This window comes from Histomonas meleagridis (genome assembly GCF_020186115.1).
Source record: "Histomonas meleagridis strain 2922-C6/04-10x chromosome Unknown contig_21, whole genome shotgun sequence".
NCBI lineage: Eukaryota > Parabasalia > Tritrichomonadida > Dientamoebidae > Histomonas > Histomonas meleagridis.
Window position 1 is genome coordinate 117,128 of NW_027150812.1, and position 25,107 is coordinate 142,234.

General features: G+C 25.9%; 3 protein-coding genes across 3 annotated transcripts; 2 read left to right on the forward strand and 1 right to left on the reverse strand.

Moving 5' to 3' along the window:
- Positions 1 to 5,170: 5,170 nt before the first annotated feature.
- Positions 5,171 to 5,770, reverse strand: GO595_003586 (rac-like GTP-binding protein ARAC7; the record flags this gene model as incomplete). The annotated part of the gene is made up of 1 exon (XM_067916623.1): positions 5,171 to 5,770. One exon carries the CDS (start codon positions 5,768 to 5,770, stop codon positions 5,171 to 5,173), a length of 600 nt encoding a protein of 199 aa, XP_067776252.1.
- Positions 5,771 to 12,001: 6,231 nt separating this feature from the next.
- Positions 12,002 to 12,562, forward strand: GO595_003587 (nitroreductase family protein; the record flags this gene model as incomplete). The annotated part of the gene is made up of 1 exon (XM_067916624.1): positions 12,002 to 12,562. The coding sequence occupies one exon, from the start codon at positions 12,002 to 12,004 to the stop codon at positions 12,560 to 12,562; it is 561 nt and encodes a 186-aa protein (XP_067776253.1).
- A 210-nt stretch (positions 12,563 to 12,772) lies between these two features.
- Positions 12,773 to 13,807, forward strand: GO595_003588 (uncharacterized protein; the record flags this gene model as incomplete). The annotated part of the gene is made up of 1 exon (XM_067916625.1): positions 12,773 to 13,807. The coding sequence occupies one exon, from the start codon at positions 12,773 to 12,775 to the stop codon at positions 13,805 to 13,807; it is 1,035 nt and encodes a 344-aa protein (XP_067776254.1).
- Between the last annotated feature and the right edge of the window lie 11,300 nt (positions 13,808 to 25,107).

The window sequence follows — 25,107 nt, forward strand, 5'->3', positions numbered from 1 at the left end:
CATCATCAAACTCTTCTTTTACAAAATCGAATTCTGATTTCGAAAATCAAGATAATTATAATTTAAGTGAAGAAAATTTAATATATCTTGGGAAAAAATGTGTAGAATTTAATAATTATGAAATCTTCTCGTTTTTAGAAAAAGAAGGAATCAAAATAAATAATGAAATTATAGAAGAAATAGCATCAAAAGGAAATACATTTGTAATAGAAAGTGATATAGAAAGTCAACAAATTCCAAAAACAATTTTACCATATTCAGTTAAATCAGGAAATATAGAAATAGTAAAATTACTTTTAGATAAAGGAATTAATGTTAATGCAAATAATATTCATTTGAATAATTTAATATATGTTTTAATAATTTGGAATATGTTTTAATAATTTGAAACATCACTTCATATAGCAGTTAAAAATAATAATATAAAAATAGTAAAATTACTTTTAGATAAAGGAATTGATGTTAATGCAAAATATATTCGTTTCAATAATTTGGAATATGTTTTAATAATTTGGAATATGTTTTAATAATTTTATATATGTATTAATAATTTAGAATATGTTTTAATAATTTGAAACAGTACTTCATATAGCAGTTAAAAATAATAATATAGAAATAGTAAAATTACTTTTAGATAAAGGAATTGATGTTAATGCAAAAAATATTAATTTGAATAATTTTATATATGTTTTAATAATTTGATATATGTTTTAATAATTTGGAACATGTTTTAATAATTTGGGGCAGCACTTCATATAGCAGTTAAAAATAATAATATAGAAATAGTAAAATTACTTTTAGATAAAGAAGGAATTGATGTTAATGCAAAAAATATTCATTTGATTAATTTAAAATATGTTTTAATAATTTAGAATATGTTTTAATAATTTGGAATATGTTTTAATAATTTTATATATGTATTAATAATTTAGAATATGTTTTAATAATTTGAAACAGCACTTCATATAGCAGTTAGAAATAATAATATAGAAATAGTAAAATTACTTTTAGATAAAGAAGGAATTGATGTTAATGCAAAAACTATTCATTTTAATAATTTGAAATATGTTTTAATAATTTTATATATGTTTTAATAATTTCATATATGTTTTAATAATTTAATATATATTTTAATCATTTGGAATATGTTTTAATAATTTTATATATGCTTTAATAATTTGGAATATGTTTTAATAATTTGGAACATCACTTCATATAGCAGTTGAAAACAATAATATAGAAATAGTAAAATTACTTTTAGATAAAGGAATTGATGTTAATGCAAAATATATTCATTTGAATAATTTGGAATATGTTTTAATAATTTTTAATATGTTTTAATAATTTGAAATATGTTTTGATAATTTTGGATTTATTTTAATAATTTGTAATATGTTTTCATAATTTTATATATGTTTTAATAATTTGAAATATGTTTTAATAATTTGAAACAGCACTTCATATAGCAGTTAGAAATAATAATATAGAAATAGTAAAATTACTTCGGAACAAAAATTCGAATTGTATTCTTTTATGAACATCAAATCTTTGAAGGCTTTAAATTTATTTGTTTAAATTTTTTCATTCATATAAACAAATGATTTTTATATGAAAAATCTATATTTTTCATGTAGCCATTGAGTTAAGAATCAATAATTATTCTGAGAAGAACAATTTTTTAAACGTGCAATGTACCTTCCAAAACATATAAACCACAGAAAAATAAAAACTAAAATATCTAAAAACTCAGCTGAGTCAGCAATAGCTTCTTGATATGAATTTTTTCTGGATGTGATGAATGGCGCTTCCAGATTTGAAAGGAATTGAATCTTTCGATGAGTATTTTACCTGGATCGAAAATTCTTATAATTTCTTATAATTTTAATATGATATTAGTACAAAGGCTGGGTTCATGAGTACTTAAAGATGTTTTTATAAATTTAAAGCGGATGAATTATTAGTTATCATAAATCTGAATAAATAATCAAATCCAATTTTTTTCGAATTTAAATGTATTTCGAAAATTATGGTTTTATTCATATATTCATTAGATCCATTATTAATAATTTGATTTCAAGATCTCTATCAATTATTTTGAGCTATTATTGGGGTATCTTTATCCACTATAATAATTACATTAATTTCATGAGTATTTTACCTGTTTTTGCTGAATGATCAAGGAAAATATTTCTATCGTTCTCTATCGTCATAACGATAACAAAGTACTTTGTTATAAGCTTTTGTCACTTTTAAAAATGAAAAAATTAATTTATCTTGACTTATCATGAATATTATTTAGTATTTATATTATTAAATCAGAACATCAATTATGTACATATATTATATATTCTTAATGATTAGTTCTGATATCTTCCCAGTATAACTACGGCGATATTTGCGAAACAAGTATCCCCGAAGTACATTAGTACTTGAATTAATTTTTATATATTTCAAAATGATACAAAATAAAAGATAATAAATAATTTCCATATGAATATTCATAAAAGCTAGCAAAAATTTTTTTCTCGGTCAGTCGATATCATTTTACATGTTCAAGCGGTTCGAAGTCAAATTTGAATGAATGAACAAATAAAAATCACTCAATCAGCTCGTATCGTTCTCAAAAACAAAGCTAGCATTAGCAACTGTGGTATTGACTAATATACGGAGAAATGGAGAAATCAACATCATTACATAGAATTTCAAATAAGTTGAAAAATGTAATAAATTTAAAATTTGCAAGCACATGAGTATTATGAGATAAAAGGAATTGATAAATGTAACTCAAGCTCGTTTTTTAAAAATCAATTGCTAATTAAATATGTTCATAAAATTATTAAATTAGATTGAACATTTTTAGAAAATACGAAAATTGAGAAAAAAAAATGCAATTGATAAATTCAAGAATATGTACTTATACAGAAATAATTTTATTAACCATTGATTATTAATCAGGTTAAATAAGTATATCATTAAAGTTTTTTGAAATTTATTATATTATTTATTTTTTCATTAAAAATAAATTAATTTCAAGAAAATCAAGATTTGATATAATTATTTGGAATAAATAACAAATCACGCTTTTATGAATAAATTTCATCAATTTTATTTCTTAACAAACCATAGATCATTTGATTTGGCTGCCATCATCACAATAATAATGATAGAAAGAAATAAAGCATAGAAATTCAAGACACTTTTCGAATATAAATAACGTATTTTTTGATTCAATAGTAAAAATTTGATGATATTTACCATCATTCAAGTTTGCTTCTATCGGTATTTATCGTTCGATATAAACCATGCAAAAGTCGATTTTGTCACTTTTTAAAATGAAAAAATAAATTTATCTCTTGCTAATCATAATATAATTCTTAGATTTATATTAATCATAGATGCAACTATGTATATATATTATATATTAATGATATCAAGATCGTAGGTTGATCGCTATATACGTTCGTCCAAAATATCAAGTAGAGTTTAATATATTGCAAATTAAAATAAATATCTTCAGCATTTTGAGAAATTTATTACAAAAATGTGAACCCGATAACGATCATAAAGTTATCAATTACAAAACAAGCTCCATATGACTGAATTTCAGAATCTTTTGGGATCTCATGATTTAAACACGCGATTTCGTAGTGCTAACTTCATAACACTTCTTTTGACAACAGACCCAACAAAAGTTTTGGAAAATTTTGAAATATACTTATCTTTTTTTGAAAGTTTATTGGGAAATCAATCAAATAATTCTGTTTCTTTCTACCCAGTTTCCGAGTTATTAGCTATTTCACTTGCTTCCAACAAAGAAACTCTTTCAACAAAATCTATTATTTCCTTAGTTCAATATTTTTCTGATTTAATTATCTTAAAAGATAAAATTGGCATAGGTGGTTTCACCTCAATTGTGTTTGATAAAGAATTATTTATAAATTCAATAGCCAACATTTTACAATCTCAAATTCCCTCTAATTGTTTTTATCCACTTCTTCAAGTACTACTTTTTACTGAAAACTTAAAGGTATTAGCTCTTCTTCAAACTGACTCATCAAATCTTTCAACTTTCATTTCCAATAATCCATCTTCACTTGAAACAACCATCAAAATTTGTCTTTCTTCTAATCCTTCTATTTCATCTTTTGCTTCCAGTATTGTTTCCTCTGTCATTAAATCAAATTCTCAATATGTCAAATTCATATATCAATATTCCACATGTATCAAATCACATCCACTTTTCCCCAACAATGCTGACCTTCAGTTTCTTTATAATTCCATAATTACATCACCAAATCCTGAAATTGATGATCTTCAATCTGATACAAATTACTTTTCACCATTCGCCAGATCTCTTCTAACACAGCAATCGTTCCAAAACATTACGTCTTATGTTCCTAAAAAGAATTCAACGCACCGTAAGTCATCTGCAACATCTGAAAATTTCGAATCAGTTAAAAATGCGGACGCACATGCACTTAAGAAGTTAAGAGCAAAGGCACTGAAACGAACTGGATTAAGCGGACAAATGAAGCCGCGAATTGTTGAATATTATTCAGCTATTAAATGTCTGACTTGGAGAAGTGAGCAAAGCATAAGCTCAAGCGGAGTCATTTTCGTGGACAAAACAATGAAAATCGAGAAAAGTGGAAATAATTTGTATATTAAAACAATGGATGAGATACACACAATACAGTTCGAAAATCCAAAGATAATGGATGAATGGTACAGTGAAATTTTTGCATGTGCAAATCAATAAAAATGTGGTTTTTTGTTCTGTATAATAAAAATAAATTTCAAACTGGGCAAGATTGAAGTTAAATAGAAATATCCTTGATTTTTATATAGTACCGGAAAGAAAAAATCAATAATATTTTTATTTTATGTACCCAAATTATAAAATGTGATAATTTTTATTAAATATTGTTAATAATTATTGTTGATATAAACCAATGAATTATATTCTTTTATTAACAAATATCAGTAATTCTTTGGAATAAATTTGTACATAAGGAAATTAAACTGGCTTCACTTTTTGAACAGGATTCTATAAAACCGATCGAAAAGTGCTACTAATTTTTATTTAACAACAAAACGATAGCCTTTTCTGTGAAAAACGATTTCCTGACCATTGAATTTATCTATCGTTAGTCCGGAGGCATTTGGTGTTTTAGTGTGTTTTGCATTTACTTTTATGTACTTTTTCGAGTTTAGGAGGAATGTAATCATCCGATAAAACAATGTCGAGTCCTGCGAAAAAGGCATCTTCGATGTGTTCATAATGGAAAGATGAGCACTCGATGTAAGCTCTTGCGCCGATGATATTTTTCACCTCTTCTATTTTGCTACGTGGGATAATGGAAAATTTCTTTTCATAATCTGATTGATTTTGATATTCTTCGATAAGATCACTTTTCAGTCCAACTAAAACATATGGACGATTTGGGTAATGCTGTTCAATATTCGGCACGCAAACGTTTCGAATGAATTCTAATGATTGTAGTGAAACAACTGAAAAACAAAGCATGAAAATATCTGTTCCTGGGTAAGTTAATGGTAACCACGTCAAATAAGATTCGTCCCAAAGGCTATTAAACAATGCTATTTTAATCAATTGATCTTTATATTCCAAAAGAACATCAGCTTCATCAAATCTTATAAGAGGTCTGTCTGGGGGCACTTTATTCGTATATGTTAGCAAATATGTTTTCTTACCAACATCAGGCTTCCCAACAAATAAGAATTTGAATTTTCGGAGAACAGTCGACATTTGGATCCAAATTAACAGTCTTTCATACAGACGGTTATTGATCGTTATTTATTGAAAAATATTTAATGGATTTACACAAAAATGACATAAGTTTACAAAGTTATATTTGTTCTGATTATTTTGTAATATCAGATGAATAAATATTACGTAATAAGAATTGCTGTTTGATTAGGTAAGAATGTGGATAATTAATTAAAAGTTATATCTCGCTAACACATGTTTCATCAAATATTTTATTTATATGCCATTTAAATGTAGAGAAGTTTTGATAATTATTTCATACTTGGAAAATGAATTTGTATTTTTGTTAATAATTTGATCATTTGCGAAGCTGGTTTATTTGTTTTATAACATTTATAACAAATGATTTAAAATCTTTAAGTAGTATTGTCTTGTGTCTTTTGATTGAAATAAATTTGAAAATATTCCAATTGTTGCATTTTGGATATCATTTGGAATTCAACAATAATTGGTTTTAATGATGGATACACAGTTTTGTTCTTTTGATGATAACATCCAAATTAAATTCAACAATGAAGTAAGTAAACTTCATTAGAACTGCAATAATCAATATTTAAACGTTTTAGCCATAAATCTTCAATTTGTTTTTAAGTTTCTAATTCAACATTTTCTTCTTGAATCTTTATTAATGAAGAATGATCATTTTTTAAGATTGTTTCTGATTGATTAACAAAATCTTATTTTCTTTTTTCGAACGTAATGTCATTTTCTCCAATTCAGTGAGGTACATAATAAAGCATTAGCATTCGTCATGTACATTCATCAAAAATAAAAATGAAATAACATTCATTTAAAAGCAAATTTAATTTCTTGACATGTGGTGTAAAATATAAATTGCAATTTCACAAAAAAATTAGTAAAACACGCCTGTTTTCATCAATGCTTTTGTAAAATTATTTTCATAAAAGTCTTGGTGTTCAAAAAAAAAAAAAAAAAAAAAAATTATCAATAATTTCATTGTATATTTTCTTAAAAACTAGAATACAAATGGAAAGCAACATTTCTATACTAGGAATTCATTAATACAGAAGTAATGAGCTGATTTATTTTGTGTTTTCATGATTTTATGACGATAGAAATAAACCGAAAACTGCTATTCAAGATGAGCCTCTTGGAAAACCAAGATTTCTCGCCATCAATTAGTACAGAAATTATGGACTTAAAAGCACAAAACACAGAATTAAAATCTAAGATTAAAGATCTTGAAACTAGACTTTCTTTATCACAAGAAAAATCTCAACAAGAAATTGAGAATGCAAATAAAGAATTAGCAGCCTTCAAAGAACTCTCTTTGAAAACAGAAAACCAATTAACTTCAGCAACAAACAGGTTACGAACTAAATTAGATGCAAAATCTTCGGAAATAAATATTCTAGAAAAAGAATGTAAAAACTTTCAAGTTCAAATTGAAAGTTTATTACAGTTTATAAATTCTAGTTCATCCCATAAATGTGAGAATTTAAATGATGCCATAATATTTATTTCAGATTTAATAACTTCATTTGAAGCAGAGAGAAATAGGGCTAGACGTCTTGAGGACCAAGGTGAAAATCACTCCACAACTATACAACAATTAGAGAACCAAATCCAGAAAAAAGATAATGAAATTCGAAAGCTTAAACAAGCACTTAAAAAGACCAAAAATACAATTTCTCAAGAAGAATTTACCAAAGCTCTTGAGGAAGCCACACAAGCTCTTACCAAGAAATACAAATCCAAAATCCATAAATTAAATGAAATCATTCGATCACAAGATGCAAATCTTGAAACGCACACAGATACATTCAGTGAATCAATTCCATCAATTGAACGTGAAGAAGCTCCCAAAGATAATTTGAAGCAATTATATGAATCCAAAATTTCCATTCTCGAAAACAATCTTAATATGAAAGAAGAAGAGCTCAAACAAAAAGAAGACGAAATCAATGAAACTAATGAACAAATACAACTTATTTCCGATGATTTTAATGAACTTAAAAACAAGTTTAGATCGACACTTTCGCAATTATCACAAAAACGTGAACTTGTAAAAGGACTTAAAACACTTGCGAAACAGAATAATAAAACAATACAACAATTAACAGAAGATTGTAATAACAAAGACACTGAATTAGCACAAAAAGAAACAGTTATTAATGAATTAAAACTAAAAATTTGTGAATTAGAAAACCAAAACATAAAAGAAGAAATATCAAATGAAAACATTGAACAAAATGATAATAATAATGAAATCGAAAAGTATAAACAAGTAATAGCATCACTTGAAACATTATGTAATTCACAAAGTAATGAAATAATTGGATTACAAAGTCAACGAAATGAAATTTTATATCAGTTAAATCAATATGATAAAATACTTTCATTAATGAATGACGCAATACAAAGGATTGACACCGAGAAGAAAAATATACAAATAGAAAATGATAAAATCAAAAATGATATTTTAACAAAGCAAAATCAAAATCAAAAAGAAATGAATTTAATTATTGATGAAATAATTGACGAAATTGAAGACGAAGAAATTCATGAAAAAATTGAATCACTTTCCCCAGAAACAAAACCGTCGGAAATTGTTAAGAAATTATACAAAATTTTGACAGAATATTACCAAGAAAAAATTGAAATGATTCAATCGGATTCCACACAAAATTCAATGCATTCAAATCTTCAGAAAAAGTACGATATGTTATTGTCACATTTTGATAATACGCAACGATACATTAAATCGATTATTAATAGTCAAACAATTGAAATGGATCAAAATAAACGTAATGAGTTATTAACAATCTGTACTCGAATCGGACGATTTATTGAAGAACATAATATTAATCTTCCAATAATTACTGATTCAATATTTATACCCGATGAAATTAAAGAACCTGAAAAAGTTGCGAAAATATTTTTACAATTTGTAACAGAAGAAGAATTAGAACAATCACCTCTTCATGAATTATTTATTTTATTTTTATGTGTCTCACAATTAAATTATTTATTAGTTTCTAATAATAATACATCGTTACATGGTTCAATGCGAATTATAAAGATACAAAAAGAATATGAACAACATATTCAAGATTTAGAAGAATGGAAATCACAACGAATTAAAGTTAGTAATGAATTAATTAAATTATTTAGTGAATATCTTGGAATAGAACCGAATGAAGAAGATTTCCAAATAATTGCAAATCAATTCATCGAAATGTTTAAAGATAATCATTACAAAGTTAATGAGAAAGAAGTTTATAATGAGAAAATTAATTCACTTGAAGAAGAAATCGAAGAATTAAATGATAAAATTATTAATAATTCACAAATTAATGAAATTTCACATAAAGAAAATAAAAATAATAAAAATAGAACTAAAAAAGAAAAAAATGATAAAATCGAAGTGAAAATTAATGAATTAAAAACTGAATTAGAAATTGCTAATAAAAAAATTACAGAAAACAAAAACTTATTAGAGAAGAAACAAATGAAAATAAACGAAATAGAAAACGATAAACAAATTCTTGAAAAAGAAAATGAAGAACTAAAGAATCAAACTCATGAATTACAACTTAAAATTATCGAAAACGAATCAACAAACAAAGAATTGCAAAATGAATTTGATGAAATTGTTACACAAAATAACAAATTAAATGAAAAAAACGAAAACTTGAAAAACATTAAAAAAGAATTAAAGACAAAATTAAATGAAAGTTCGAATAATAACTCGAAAATTCTAAATGAAATTAAACAACGTAATGAAGAACTTATTGATAAATATCAAATTTCATTAAACAATTTAACAAATGATTACAAAATGTCTCAAAACTCATTAAAGAATGCGCAAGAAGAAATCAAAAAATTTAATGAAATTAAACAAAATTTAATTGTGAAAAATAATAAACTTCAATTATCAAATAAAACATTAAATATTAAATTACAAACTACATTAGAAGCATTAAATCGTGAGAAATTGGCTTCGGAAGCTAAACAAAATTCAATTATTTTTGCAATGAAAACTCAAAACAATTTAAACGATGAAAAACAAAACGAAATAATCAAAAAGTGCCGGGAGACGTTTATTAAACTTTTGTCAGAAATTTTCAATGCTTCTGAAATTTCGGATTCAGAAGTTTACGAAATGTTGAACGTTATCGATCAGAAAATTGAAGAAAGAAAAAATGAAGCAAAATATATAAATGAAGCTTTAAGATTGAAGAAGAAATATAAAATAAATTCATTAAAAGAGCATATGGAAACTATTAATCAAATATTAAAGAAACAAAATAGACAAATTGAAAACATATCAGAAAAAATAATTAAACTTACAAATGAAAATGATAAGTTTAAAGCAGAAAATATGAAACTTGATAAACTTAAAAATGAAGCTAATGGTTGGTATACTTGGGGACAAAGTTTGGTTCATCAGATTTATGAAAATGGAAATACAAGAATGCCAATCGATGAATTAAAGAAGCGTATTGAAGACGCTATCATTTGTTCATTCGACCAGAAGAGTATTGTACGGAAATTAGAGATACTTCGCTCGGAAAAGAGAATTATAACAACGAAGAACTTGAACGATAAAAGAAAAAGTGAAAAGGTGAAATCACTGCGACCGTTACTGTTGACGTTGATGTTTGTAAATCGACTTCAGAGACATAGTGGAAATGCTCCTTCAGTAATCCCACCAATTCATTTGAGTGCTGCCAAAACACAACCAATTATCCATTATGAATAACTAAAAACTGTCTTTTTTGATTTTGATGCATTGAAAAGTATAACTGAAAAATTATGTAACATAATGAATACATTACTTATAGATAAATTATTTTTATTAAAACACTCTAATTGAAGGTGTTTAGACCTCAAGCTTTAACTGGAGCAATTTTCTGGAAATCCACTTTTTGATAGATATCATAGAATAAATTCAATCTTCAAAAAAAATAAGAAGATTTTTTCATGAAAAAAACATTTTCAGATTATGAAAAAGATGTCGTAAAATACAAACCTGAAATTGAAAATGATTTACAACAAGAATCTACCAAGCGACGTGCGTTTCAAAAAATATTTTATCTTATTCCATCATATTTGAAACCAGTTGAAAGAATTAAATCTGTACTTAAATGTTTGACTTCTAATCCAGAATCCATTGTCGAATATATTACAGTTGACCCTGAAAAAATTAAATCTCTTTTATCAAATCAACAACCTTTTCCTACATTCGATTTAATTGTAATCACATGTGTTCTTATTTTCGATACAGACAAAACGCAAGACCACTTATTTCAAATTTTTTGCTATTGTATTAATATTTATGAGTATCTTAAAGAAATGGATCCACAAGAAAAAGTTTATCTTAATGACAGTAATAAAGATGATTGCAGTTATACTGTAGGTGAAGCCATGACTGTTATTAATCGACGATTATGTTTTCTGATAGAATTATTAATAACCACATATCATGATTCTACGCCCAAACAATTCATAACTCATTTTCTTGAGTCACCTTTAATACAGTCTCTTAATCTTCATTATAATGATCAGACATTATCAGTAATTGGTCGGGTCCTCCTCTTGAATGGAGAGATTGAAGAATCCGAAGAATACTTTAACTCAGTACAAAACGTCGAACTTAAGACGATGAACAAAGGGATTAAGTTATTATTTGAGTGTAAATTTGTTGATGCAAAAAATTGTTTTGAAGAAATTAATGACCCGATTGCGAAAGCTTATCAAGCTGTCTGCTTAGTGTACATTGGGCAGATTGAGGAAGCTTATAAAATAATGGTGAATTTGAAGAGAGAAGAATTAGGTAATGAAATAAAGATTTCATTATGGGCTTCGTTTAATGATTTCTTTGCGTATATTTGTAATATAACGGGAAAACAATATGAAAACGTAAATGATGAAGAATATTTCCCAATAACTAAAAAAATAAAATAAAGCTTTTCTATAATTATTTTTTTCTTAGAGACGACATAAAGTTTCAAATAATTCATTTATTAATTTGTAAAAATGATTTGTGTGACAAAATAGTTAATCATTTATAAGAAGCGCATTTATGATAACATTTTTATTAAAAAATGTGTATTTTTATATCCCATATTATGGAACTATTTTTATGATGTAGGAAATTCAGACTGAATTTGCTTTGAACAATTCTTCATTGAATAAAAGTGGCAAAATTTCACTTTTCTTTACTTCGTCAAATTCACCATTTTAATGGACGTGTTACAGGCAATCGAAACAAGAAGAACAGTTCGCCAATACCAAGCAGATTATACGATCCCAAAGGAAGACCTCCAAAAAATTGTGGACATAGCTTTAAGTTCACCAACTGGAATGAATGCGCAAGGAATTGATCTTGTTGTTTGCACTAACCGCGCCAAAATTGATGAGGCCACAATGATAACATTCCACTCATGGGATGAAGCTAAACAAGCAAGATGGAACAACCGAAAACAAGATTATGGTGTTAAAAATGTTGTTAGCTGTGATGCATCTTGCATTGTATTCCTTGTTAAGAATGAAAGGGCTGATCCTAACTACGTTGAAATTGATGCCGGTATTATGTCAATGGCAATAATGGAAGCTACAAGACATTTTGGATTGCAAACAATGTGCCTTGGTGCTTTACTTTGGGGTGACAAAGCAGGCCTTGAGAAATGCCTTGGTATTGAAGAAGGCAAAATGGTAATGGCTGTTGCAATTGGAAAACCAATTGAAGGCGAATTGAAGCTTATAGATAAGAAGCAACTTTGCAAAGCCACTTACATCGAGTAAACGTTCGTAATCTCGTTTTTCAAAAACAAATTTTCAAATTTACAAAAATTAATTTCAAATATTTTCTTTTTAAGGATATAATGATGTTCGCTAGCGAGTTATATTTGGTGAAATTGATTTTAAATAAATGCTTTTGAGTGTTTTTTATTGATTTATTTTTATAAAAAGTAATTTTTTCATATAACATTTCATTAATTAAAATTTTTTTGGATGTCTTTAATTGTTGCTGGATATAATTCTTCATATCAACTTGCCACAGAAAGTAATGGAAGAGATAATGAAGATGATCCATGTGTTATTGAACCAAAAACTGTAGAAATAGAAACATCAAATCTGGTTTTCATTTCTCTAGGTTGTGATCACACTTTATTTTTATATAGTGATGGAACAGTCTTTGGTGTTGGTGCAAAACAATTCTTTTTAGAGAAAGGAGAAGGAAACACTAAAACGCCAATTTTAATTCCAATACCAAATAATGAACCAGTTAAATGGATTTATGCTGGAATGAAATTTTCGGCTTTTTTAACAATCAATGGTAATGTTTATTTACATACACACAAATTATTATTAAAAGATATTGTATATTTATCCGGAGCAGCAAGTAAACCATACATGATTGACAAAGATGGTGTAATCCACAAGCTAAAGAATATCCATACACCAGACAGTATTCTTCATTTCCAACTTCCAATGCCAGCATATGATGTATGTGGTGGAAAGAAGAGTGCATTAGCAATTTCAACCCAAGGGAAGCTTTATGGGTACTACAAGCTGAATCCCACTGGTCGAAAAGAGTTTGATCTTATCACAGAATTATCTTCATATAATTTCAAACGTGTTTTTGGGCGTGCAGAACTTATTGGTGCACTTAGAGAAGATGGAGTTGGGTATATTGCTAATGTACCAAAGACCAACAAACTTAAAGAACATCCATCTGATGGACAAATAATTGTATCGATGGAAATTGGTTTTCGTACATGTTTTATACGATATGAAAATGGTGACATTCAATGTTTTGGGAATAATGGTTCAGCACAATTAATGCTTGGGAAACTAAGTGAACGTGAAAATCCACAATTTCTCCATCTTCAAGGAGTCAAACACATTTTTACAGGAAATTGTCATACAATAGCGACATTATTTGATTTAGAATACAAGCATCCGGGTATGGTTTATTTCGAAATCGGGAAAAATGAGGGTTCTGCTCAATCAGTTGAGAAATTGTTGAAATTTCTCAACGAATAAACCGCTTTTTTATGTACATTACACAGCTTTTTCTAAACAATATTTGCATAAACCAAATCACCATTTTCTAATAAAGCAAACAAAATTTGTTTTGACGTAGAGAACGTTAAGCACTTTATGGGTGAATTCACTTCAGCATAAGCGACTCTTTGTAAGTCATAAATCTTATATAGAAATACCTTTAATGTACTCATTGCAGTACATATATAAACTGCCTGGTCATTAAACTTACACATACAACAAGAAGTTATAGCGCCAGGTATTTTACATGAGCAAACTTTTCTTTGAGATAAATCGAATGCATCAATTGACGTTGTAACATCACCAAATGAATAAGTTTCATAAAACAATAAAACATAACCAAGGTCTGAGATTAATACTCTATTTGGAACGTAATCCAATTGGATACTTCTAATTAAAGCAGAATCCAAAACAGATGAATAAGAGAATTTTCCTGTGATATCTACTGAAGCTATTAAATCTATTTGGAATGAATAATTCAAACAAACCAATTTAGCAGAATGAGCCAAAATTGAGGAATACATTCTTTGTTTTGTGATATCCCATATGAATAATGATGAATCATGTGCAGATGTGACTACGTATTTATTATTCGCTCTTAATAATACAATAACTGCAGAATGTCCTTCGAATGTTTTAATGATTTTCCCTTTCGGATCATTAAAATCTATTAAATCAAAGCTTTCACTCCATGGGTTTGATACGAACAAAAGTTTTTCATTCGGTAAAATTTCGATATGATTCGATATGATTTTCGTATCTTTTAATGTAAATGGAAAATGGAAAATGAATTTCGATGTGTTTCTAAATGTAATTTGTTGTTTCTCAAATAACTTATCAAAAGAAGCCGAATAAATTTCGCCTTGGAATTGTAAATAATTTAATTCGTTTTTCTCATCACACCAAATCTTTAATGAATCAATCGATTTCGAGATACAATAAAAGCTCAGCTTTTGTTCATCTTTAAAATTCGGCGAATTCGGTATAAATCTTCGTTGTGGATGTGCGGTGACAAACATTTTTATCGGATTAACACCGAAGTTACCTGCATGACTTTTACACACTGATATTTCATCAGGATCTTTTAACTTTTCGAAGTATGAATGATCTGAATAAGGATGAAACAAATTTGCGTCTTCAATTTTTTGTTGTTTATAGCCGAATATTAAATCAATCCATGAATTAATATGTGATGAAACATAAGATGATTCTAAAGCTAATCGATTAATTGTTATAAATTCTTGTGGATTCTTACACCATTTCGGTAATTCGACATCATTAACATTATCACCTAAATCAAATCCATCGCTATTAATTAAAAAGTCAGGCGATGAATAAAACTCGGGAATTAGTTCACGGAAATCAGAGTTTTCTGATACACATGAAGAATATGAACTCGGAATTGATTTAAATAAACGAGAAGGATGATCGAAATGATTATTTTGAAGTTCGATATGTAATGTCGTATAAGGTTCACAACGTATTAAATAATGTAATACATATGCAGGTGTAGAATAATGGAATCGATATAAACAATCATATGGCATATCTTTAACTTCTTCGTAAACTTCATATAAATATTTAAGTCGCGTTGGATTTAATGCGCCAATTGGTTTTGTTAAATCGCGATAATTCGTTTCATCTGTTAAATCAATTTCAGTGCTTTCATAATTACTTAATACCCATGGGAATACTGGATATTGTGCAATGTCATTAAATGATCGACCACTAAAGATGTTTAAGTAATATAAATATTGATAATTTGTGATTTTCCCTTTCCGCCATTTCTTTAATATTCCAAGTTCTTCAAAGAATTTCGATGCTGATGAATGTTGTAAATTAGTTACATTCATTCTTTTAAGTTTATGGAAGAATAACTTTCGATCTTGGTTCGAAAATATGAAATAATAACTTTTCCGTGTGTTTAAAAATACTTCTGCTCCGATATCACAATGTAAATATAATCGTTTTAAGACTAAAGTAATTGAATTAAATGGAATTTCAACATATTTTTGTCTTCTTATTCTTGGTTTACCACTTGAATTAATAATTGATTCGGATTCAAATGAGAATGAGTTTATCATGAAATAAATATTTCCTTTATAAATGGAATCAACTGTTAACATTTCACATGGAATTTCTAAGACAATGTTCTCTTGATGAATATTAGTTTCTTCATTTAATGAATTTAATGTAGAATATGTATCATTACCAAATGTATCTAAATATCGTTCAACTGTATTATGTTCTGTTTCTGTTAATGATTGTTGTTTAGTAGCCATTGATGCATCTTTATGATCATTAAATTCATGATTAATTTTCATCTTTAGACGGCGACCAATAACATCAATAGTTTTCTTAAATTTCCAATGTAAAACTCCTGTATTATCACTCCAAAAGCCACCTTTCTGATAAAGCTCTGAATTTATCGATCGACAAATTCTTTCATTTAATTTAATTTTACGTAACATATTAATATTATTTTGTTCTTTTTCATTAATATATTGACATACTGAATAAGTTAATGAATTAGAATTAGGATTAAATAATGGTGATAAATAATCATTAAGTAAGTTTTGGTTTTTCTTTGAAGTTTCTTCAAATAATTTTTGATATTTTGTATTTAAAACACCTAATTTTTGTAATATTATACTTTCTTCAGTAGAATCACGTAATAAATTTTTAAGTAAATTTAAGCGTTTTGTATCACTAAAATAATCTTTAATGAATAATTGTAAACATTTTTTATCATTTTGTACTGCTTGAATTTTAATGAATTCATCGAAATAATTTAAAGAAAGTTGGAAATCAATCATCGATAAATAATGTATTAATGCAGAAATTACTTCAACAATTGGAATAAATTCACCAATGAATAAAATGTTTTTAATAATTTCATGTTGATTATGTAAATAATAATCAAGAATTATTTTTGTTAATTTAACATTTAAATTCTTGTTAACAATATTAAACGTCAACAAAGGAAAACCATTTAATGATAAATAACCATAAAATAAATGTAAATCAGTGATATCGATATTATTTATATTATTTAATTTCTTTTGATTTGGAATAAAGAATAAAAACTTTAATACTTCGATTATAACTGGAATATTTTTATTTAATGAAAATAATGTTTCTAAAAATATTGAAATTGAAGTTTGGAAATCAAAATTACAAACTTGTGCAAATACATTTATAAAATTTATTATAATATTAATGATTGATGAATTCTCATTTAATATCGAATTACATATTACACTTAAACATTTAATCCAATTCATTTTATCATCAATGTTCTCTTCGAAATTAGATAAAAATAAAATCCAAAATGGCCAAAAATAACATTCGCTAATTTTAAGTTGTGAAGATTTCGATTGTAAAATTGATGTTTGGAAACTTCTCAAGAATTTCTTTAATTCATTTTTATCATATACATGTAATAAATAACAAATTTGTGGTAAAAATTGTGAACATTGTATTAATAAATTTGTTTGCTTACTAAAATTAATTGGATCTTTATTAATATCTATACCTGATCCAGGATTAATATTACCGAAAGTTATATTAAAAAGATGTTCTAAAGTCGTTTTAGATGAAATTGTAGGTTGGAAATATGTAAAACTTTTAATGATATCTCTTGACAACGACAACGATTTCTTCATTGAAGAAATATAAAATAAAATATTCACTGCTTTAATTCGCATGTTTTCATCAAAATGATTAAATAATTTATAAAATGGTTCATATGTAATAACTTGATCTAAAGTTTCATCAATAGGCATCATATCATAAATCATTTTTAATATTTTGACTAAATATGGTAAATTATTAGTAGATACTATAGATAATAATAAACTTTCGGAATCTTCTTTAGTAAATTGATGACCTCTAATTTTTTTAATTAGATTTAAACAGATTTCAGTTGTCTTTTCATTTAATTCAAGATTATCAAATGATAAAAGTAATGATCTAAATGAACAAATCGATAAATAAAAGTTCTTATTATGACTTATAATTGTTGGTAAATAATTCTCTAATATACTATGGAATATGTTTTCATTATTTTTCCATAGAAGCCAATTACACCAAATATTTAATAAGATTTCCGACTTTAATTCATTTGATTTACAAGTAACATAAATTTCAGTAAATAGTTTTAATGTTTCTTCTGTTACATTTTCGGGTAATTTCGCAGATATTATATTAAAGAATTGTTGATCAATTAACATTTCTTCTTTAGATAATAATATATATTTAATTGTCGTTAATAATGAATTGAAATATTGTATCGAATTGTTTTTAGCGATATCAAATAATGGTAATAATATTTGAATTCCGCCACAATTCGATATGGAATTTAATACATTTAATGTGAAAAATACATAATTACCTTCGAAATAAGCTGATCCATATTTATCATTGCCTTGAAATGTATTTGTGCAAATACCTTTTTCCATAACTTGCGCAGAATAACATGCGACAATGTTACCTTGTTCATAAAATGTTATTTTATTTACGTCACATGGTGTACCAGTAAATTTAAATGAGACTAAATTCGGATTAAATATAAATCGTTTGTTAGTTTTATATCGACCAATTACATTATTATTAACTGTTGATAAAACATTATCACCTTTAATTGATACATCAATGTTATACCAATTAAAAGGTTTAAAGTCATATTGAATATGAAATTGTGATGATGCAAATGATAAATACATTTGTCCATTATTTAAAAATAAATGTACATATTGATGTCCATGTGATATTTCATTAGATAATGTAAATATTTGATGTGAATCCTTAAACGCTTCTTTACCAAATCGAATGATAAATGACATACCAAATTTAGGATCAATTTTAAATCTGTTTATTGTAAAATATGATTTCTTTCCATCAAAATGAAAAAATGAATGTGTTCCTGAATTCCGTGATGATATATCAATTAATTGATTAAAAACATTTAATATTGTTAATGATTCATTTGTATTCTTTTGGATAGATTTTAAAAAAGCTTTTAAATCATCTGAACTAAATGATGCAGAGCCAATTAAATTTAATAAATCTAATAATAACTTTTTGTTTTTCGTTTGTTTATCTATTTTTTCTAATATTTTTGGTATTAAATTTGTTTGCGAACAATTAAAACAATTAATTTGTGACGTTTCACAAAGTTTTAATAATAATTCATAAATTTCATTTTCGAAATTTGTATTATCGACAATTGTAGTTAAGATATGTAATCCTTCGATATTAGAAATATCATTTGTATTAAGAAATGTTAAATCTTTTACTAAATTTATAGTTTCTTGTGTAACTTTTGATCGACTAAATATAGTTTCCCAAGTTTGATGAAAGTTCCAATGTGAATTTTGTGTTTCATTTGAAAACAATTGTGATGAAATACAAAGTTTAACTAAAAACTTAAAAATGGAAATCGAAAAATTAAAATCGTTTGAAGATAAAGCGATTTTTTGAAATGATGAAATTACAGAAGATGAAATTAAACATTTACAAAGTGATTGTAAATCATATTGTTCAATATTTTCCATCATTTTCGTTATACCCAAAATTAATTTTTTCCAATTTGTATCATTAGCATTAATTAAAGAAGAACATAAAATTCCATTAATGTTTTCAATTACTTCATTCATTATAGGCTTAGATAATGTTAAAGAAATTAAATGTAAAATTGTATCTTGTAATTTAATCTCGAATAATAATGATAATATATAACCTCTTCTTTCATTAGTACCAAATATTTGTTCAATTCCATCTTTAACAGAAGCAAGAGAAAATATTATAGAGAAAAGTCGTGTTCTTAATTCAACTATTTCTGGTATTGGTTTACTTAATATTAAAGTTGACTTAAACTTTAAATCCATTTTAAATAACTCATCTAAAAAACTTGTGTTCTTTATTACATCGATAAAATAATTTGGAAATTTTTCTATTAATTCATTAAATATATCGAAAATTCCATTGTTATAATATTCTAACATTAAATTAGTTAATGTTTCTACAATTCCTTTCTTTTGATCACTTGATTGATTAATAGCAAAATATTTAAATAATAAGTTATGAATCATTGTATTAATTTCAAGTGAATTCTTTGATATCGAATAAAAGATATATTCATTAAATATCTTCGACCATAAATTCTTTTGATTGATAATTGGTATAGCTATAGTTGGGTCAGTAATATTTAAAATAGTTAAAACAAAATATTGAAGTTTTGGTGAATTATTTTTTAAGTCTTCTAATGATGAATCGATCATAAAAACCATTAAATTCTTATTAACTTTAAGTAAGTCACTTAATTTGTAATATAATGATGTAATTGTATTATTAAATATTTTCGGTATATATTTATCATTTATTTGGAACAAATTATTTTGTTTCGTTTTAATTTTCGATGTATTTATTAATTCAGTTGTTATAAATGTATATTCATGATTATCATATATTAAATTGGTTAAATTAGGTTTCTTTATTGGTGTAACTTTTAGTTCTTCTTTAAATAATGTTAAAAATGAATTTTTGGTGAACTCTAAAATGGAATTTGTTAATGACTTAAAATCTAATGATAAAAATGGTGACTCAACTTGATTTATTTGTAATGGCGAATATTGTTTTAATATGAAATCTAACATTATAATACCAAAATCAATATATGAACTAATTTTTGTTGATTCATACTTCGAAAAATGTGTATAAATATCATAAATGGTACGTAATAAATGCATCGATACTTCGCTGTTTTTGAAACTTGGATCAATTTTCTCTTTTTTACTTAAAAATGAAGAAATAAATGATTTTAAGCTTTTCTCTTGTGATGAATCAAGTTTGTTGACTGTGATGGAACATGTTATATATAATGAGGTAAATGATATTATCGGAAAATAAACTTTTTTGATTTCGGATGATTCAATTAAAAACTTTGTTAAAAGTTGGAAAATTTGTGATAAAAACTTTGGTATTGACCCACTAGATGGCCTCCTAAGAATGAGAAGAAGATTTGGTTCAATAGAAGTAAGAAATTGATTAAATAATAATAAGTAATCATTGAAACATGAATTTGTGGATGTCATTAAAATTTGATGAACACTTGTAAAACCTTCAACAACTGGTGAATGATTAAGATTCATCATGTTGTTAAACTGATAGAAAAATGATATTGAAAAACGAATCAAAAAAGGTGTTACATTTTCAACCATTTTTTGATATTTGCTTTTATTTGAGCTAAGAGCAAGAAGTTCGTTGGAAAACTCGACGTAAGATTGCGATAAAGGCAATTCAAAACCTAATAATTGTGGAAGAAATAATGTTGGGTCTGATTCAACTTCTTGAGATTTGTAAAACAGCTCTTGAGGTGGAACCCTTTTTATGCTAAAATTTTTTATGTGTGATAATAACGCAGGGTTTTGTGAAAAAATTGATTCATCTAATTTATAGTCCGTGGTATAATATTTAACCCACAAGTTACATATAGGGTCTGTTATTTTTAGCCCGACAATTTGCTTAAATTGAGCCCGCAACTTGTCGATTTTTATCATTTGTTCGATGATATTAGACGAAAAGTGACTGTTTTTGTGAGGTATAAATGTAAACTGTAAAAATGTCAAAACCTCACAAGGGTTCCCCTCCTTGAAAAAGTCGTGTAATGTTGTCAATTTCAAAATAAACACATTGAATTTATTTCTGAGAGCGGTCAAACTGAAGTTGAGGTTACTTTCGCAGATATAAATTTATAATTATCTAATTAAATGTTTAAATTTATAATTGAATATTTAAGTGAAATTTATGCATTTAAAAGTTTTAGAAAAAAGAAGATTATACGATATAAAAAATTATAGTTTATGAAATATAATAAAAGAAAATTATTCTTTAGAGTTTATTTGATGTCAGAATGATATTTCTCATATCAAAGAGTACGACTCCATATATTCTTCGAGTATTATAATCCTAAAATGATCTCCTTAAAGAGTAATGCTAACAAAAATATAAATCCTGTAAAAACATCAATACCTTTTAGATAAATTGATATTGATTCAACGACGACTTTATTACATTGCTCATTATCTCAAATCGCACCTGATCCAAATTCGACTCGTTTACTTACAGTTTGGGATCATACAGTTGGCATAATTCAAAATGAATTCAAATTTGAATGTTATAGGTAAAACCAAAAAAAAACATTTACAGATTGACCCTCAAAAGTAAATTCCTTCAACTGTTTCCATCATTTTAAGGTTCATTTCTCCATTTGTACAACGTTGTCGTGCATTAATATATTATCTATTTCATTTGAAAATAACTTAAATATAACAAAACATATTTTGCATCAGAAAAATAATGTCATTTTAAATTTTCCCTTTCTTATGTTTCCATGATATCTGCTACTAACTAAATTTGTAATAGCTGAGAAATGAAAATTGCTATTTTATTTTTAACAGTTACAGTTGGAATAAATCCGTATGAATTTTTATAGAATTATTTTTGTAATGTTTGTGTTTGGTTTGAATTAAGAATTCTTATATAATAATTAACCTGACTCATTCGAATCAATGAAGTCAGTAATTTAAATGATTCCTAATATTAAATTTCTGCTTCATCACTTGTAGATTCAAAAAGCTAATTTGATGCATATATATGTTATTCTAACTGTGATTATAATCTTAAAAATCGAAGAATTAATTAATCCTAAAAAATGAGGAGGATATACTTTTATTCGATTATCGCAATTGATTCTCTTTCAATAATTTCCATTGGAAAGTTGATCTAATAATATCGAATTATTCTTTATATTACGATTTCGTTGTCTTCGATTAATGCACAAACCAACAATTAATGCTGTAATCAAAATCACTGCAATAGGAACGCAGACGCCAACTGCGATGTCTGTAGTGTTGCTGCTATCAGGAAACACGTTCGATTGTGTGAACGAATTTGATTCAGTGAATGTGTATGATTCAGAGAAAGTATTTGAAAACGTATTTGACTTTGTGAAAGTATTTGAAAACGAATTTGATTGTGTAAAAGTATTTGATTCAGTGAATGTGTATGATTCAGAGAAAGTATTTGAAAACGTATTTGACTTTGTGAAAGTATTTGAAAACGAATTTGATTGTGTAAAAGTATTTGATTCAGTGAATGTGTATGATTTAGAGAAAGTGCTTGAAAACGTATTTGATTGTGTGAACGTATTCGATTGTGTAAACTTATTCGATTGAGTGAATGTATTTGATTTAGTAAATGTGTTTGATCCACTAAATGCATTTGATCCTGTGAATGTGCTTGATTGGGTGAATGTATTTGATTGAGTAAATGTATTTGATCCAGGGAATGTGTTTGATTGTGTTGGTGTGAATGTGGGAGTGGGGCAAGGAAGACACCTATCAATTGTTGTTCCTTTGGATACTTTCAAATTTCCAATTAAAGGTCAATTTACAAAAAATTCAGGAAATACATCTCTCGGATGTACTAATCTTGAAACTGTATTTTTTGGAGAAGGTGTTCAATCAATTGGATCTCTAATGTTTCAGCATTGCTTTCAACTTAAAGATTTCATAATTCCAAGTACAGTTTCTTCAATATCATTTAATCCATTTCTTGGGTGTATTAGTCTTCAATTCATAAAAATTTCAAAAGAAAATCAATATTTTTCTAATTATGAAAATGATGGTGTTTTATATGATATAAATATTACAAAACTTATTAGTTATCCTATTGGAAATAAAAGCGAAACATTCAAAATTCCAAATTCAGTAACTTCAATTGATGACCTTTCATTTACTTGATGCACAAATTTATTATCAATTCCATTTGGAAATAATATAAATATAATAAGAGGATCTGCATTCAAATGGACTTCATTTACAAGTTTTGTAATTCCAAATACTGTTACAACTATTCAATATTCAGCTTTTTCATCTTGCAATAAATTAGAATCGGTTGTAATTGGAAAAAATGTTAAAGATATTGGCACTAGTGCATTTTCAGAGTGTACGTCACTGAAATGTGTTTATTTTTATGGAGAAACTTCACCAACAATTGGAAATAATTGCTTTCAAAATGTTTTAGCAACAACAGTTATGGTAAATGAAACATATCAAGATGAAACATTTGGAGAATTAAATATAACCAAAGGAATAATTGATGAATGTCTTCCTCCAACATTAACATTCACAGAAAGTAATACATTTACTGAATCAAATACATTTTCACAAAGTAACACGCTTACTGAATCAAATACATATACACAAAGCCATACATTTTCCAATTCATATACATTTACTGTTTCAAATTCATTTACTGAAACAAATACATTTTCATCATATATAACTTTAACACATTCATTTATTGTGTCATATATTTTATCATTTACAAAATCATTAAGTATTCACATTTCATATTTCAATTCGTTTATTATTACGAATATCAATTCAACATTTATATATATTCCAACATCATTTATATATTATGATTACACAGTTATTATTTATTCCAAATATTTTACATTTTATTCCAATTTTTATTTTGTTTATGAAAATAATGAAATGAATAACAAAGATAAAACATATATTTATATTATCATTGGTGTTATTATTGGAGTAATTGTTATTATTTCGATACTTATTATAATATTAATTCGTATTCGAAATATACGACAAAAAACTGAAGAAGAATCGAAATATAATAATGAAAATGAAAACAAAGCAATTGATTTTTCGATTGAATATTCTAAAAATGATATTAAAGAAGATCCATTTGCAAAAGATTTCAACGAAGACAATTTTATTGTCAAAATATGAAATATTTAAATTAGTTCATTATTTTTTTTTTCTTCACATAAAACAAATAAATCAATAAATTTCATATAAAAACCATTGTTATTTCATAATTTAAAACTTTAACCGTTCAAGAATAGATCCATTAAAACATGCTTGCACATTAGGATTTTAAATTTAAGAGAATCACAAATAATAAACAGTTATAAATTGAGAAAAATGTGGAATGAAATTATGTGAAAGAATAAGAAGAAATCAAATCAATCATTAAATATTTAACATGAAAATATACAATATTTATTAATTTAAAGTTATGTATCTTCAAAATGAACAAAATTATTTTCATCAAACATTCAGTAGACAATAACTTAAATATACAAATGGCATTTACCAAATATTCAATAATAAATGCTGCTCAGTATAGCAGTTCCTTTTGACCATTCGAGTGTTCCTTTATCATTTTTCGCTGTTAAAAAGATATAAACA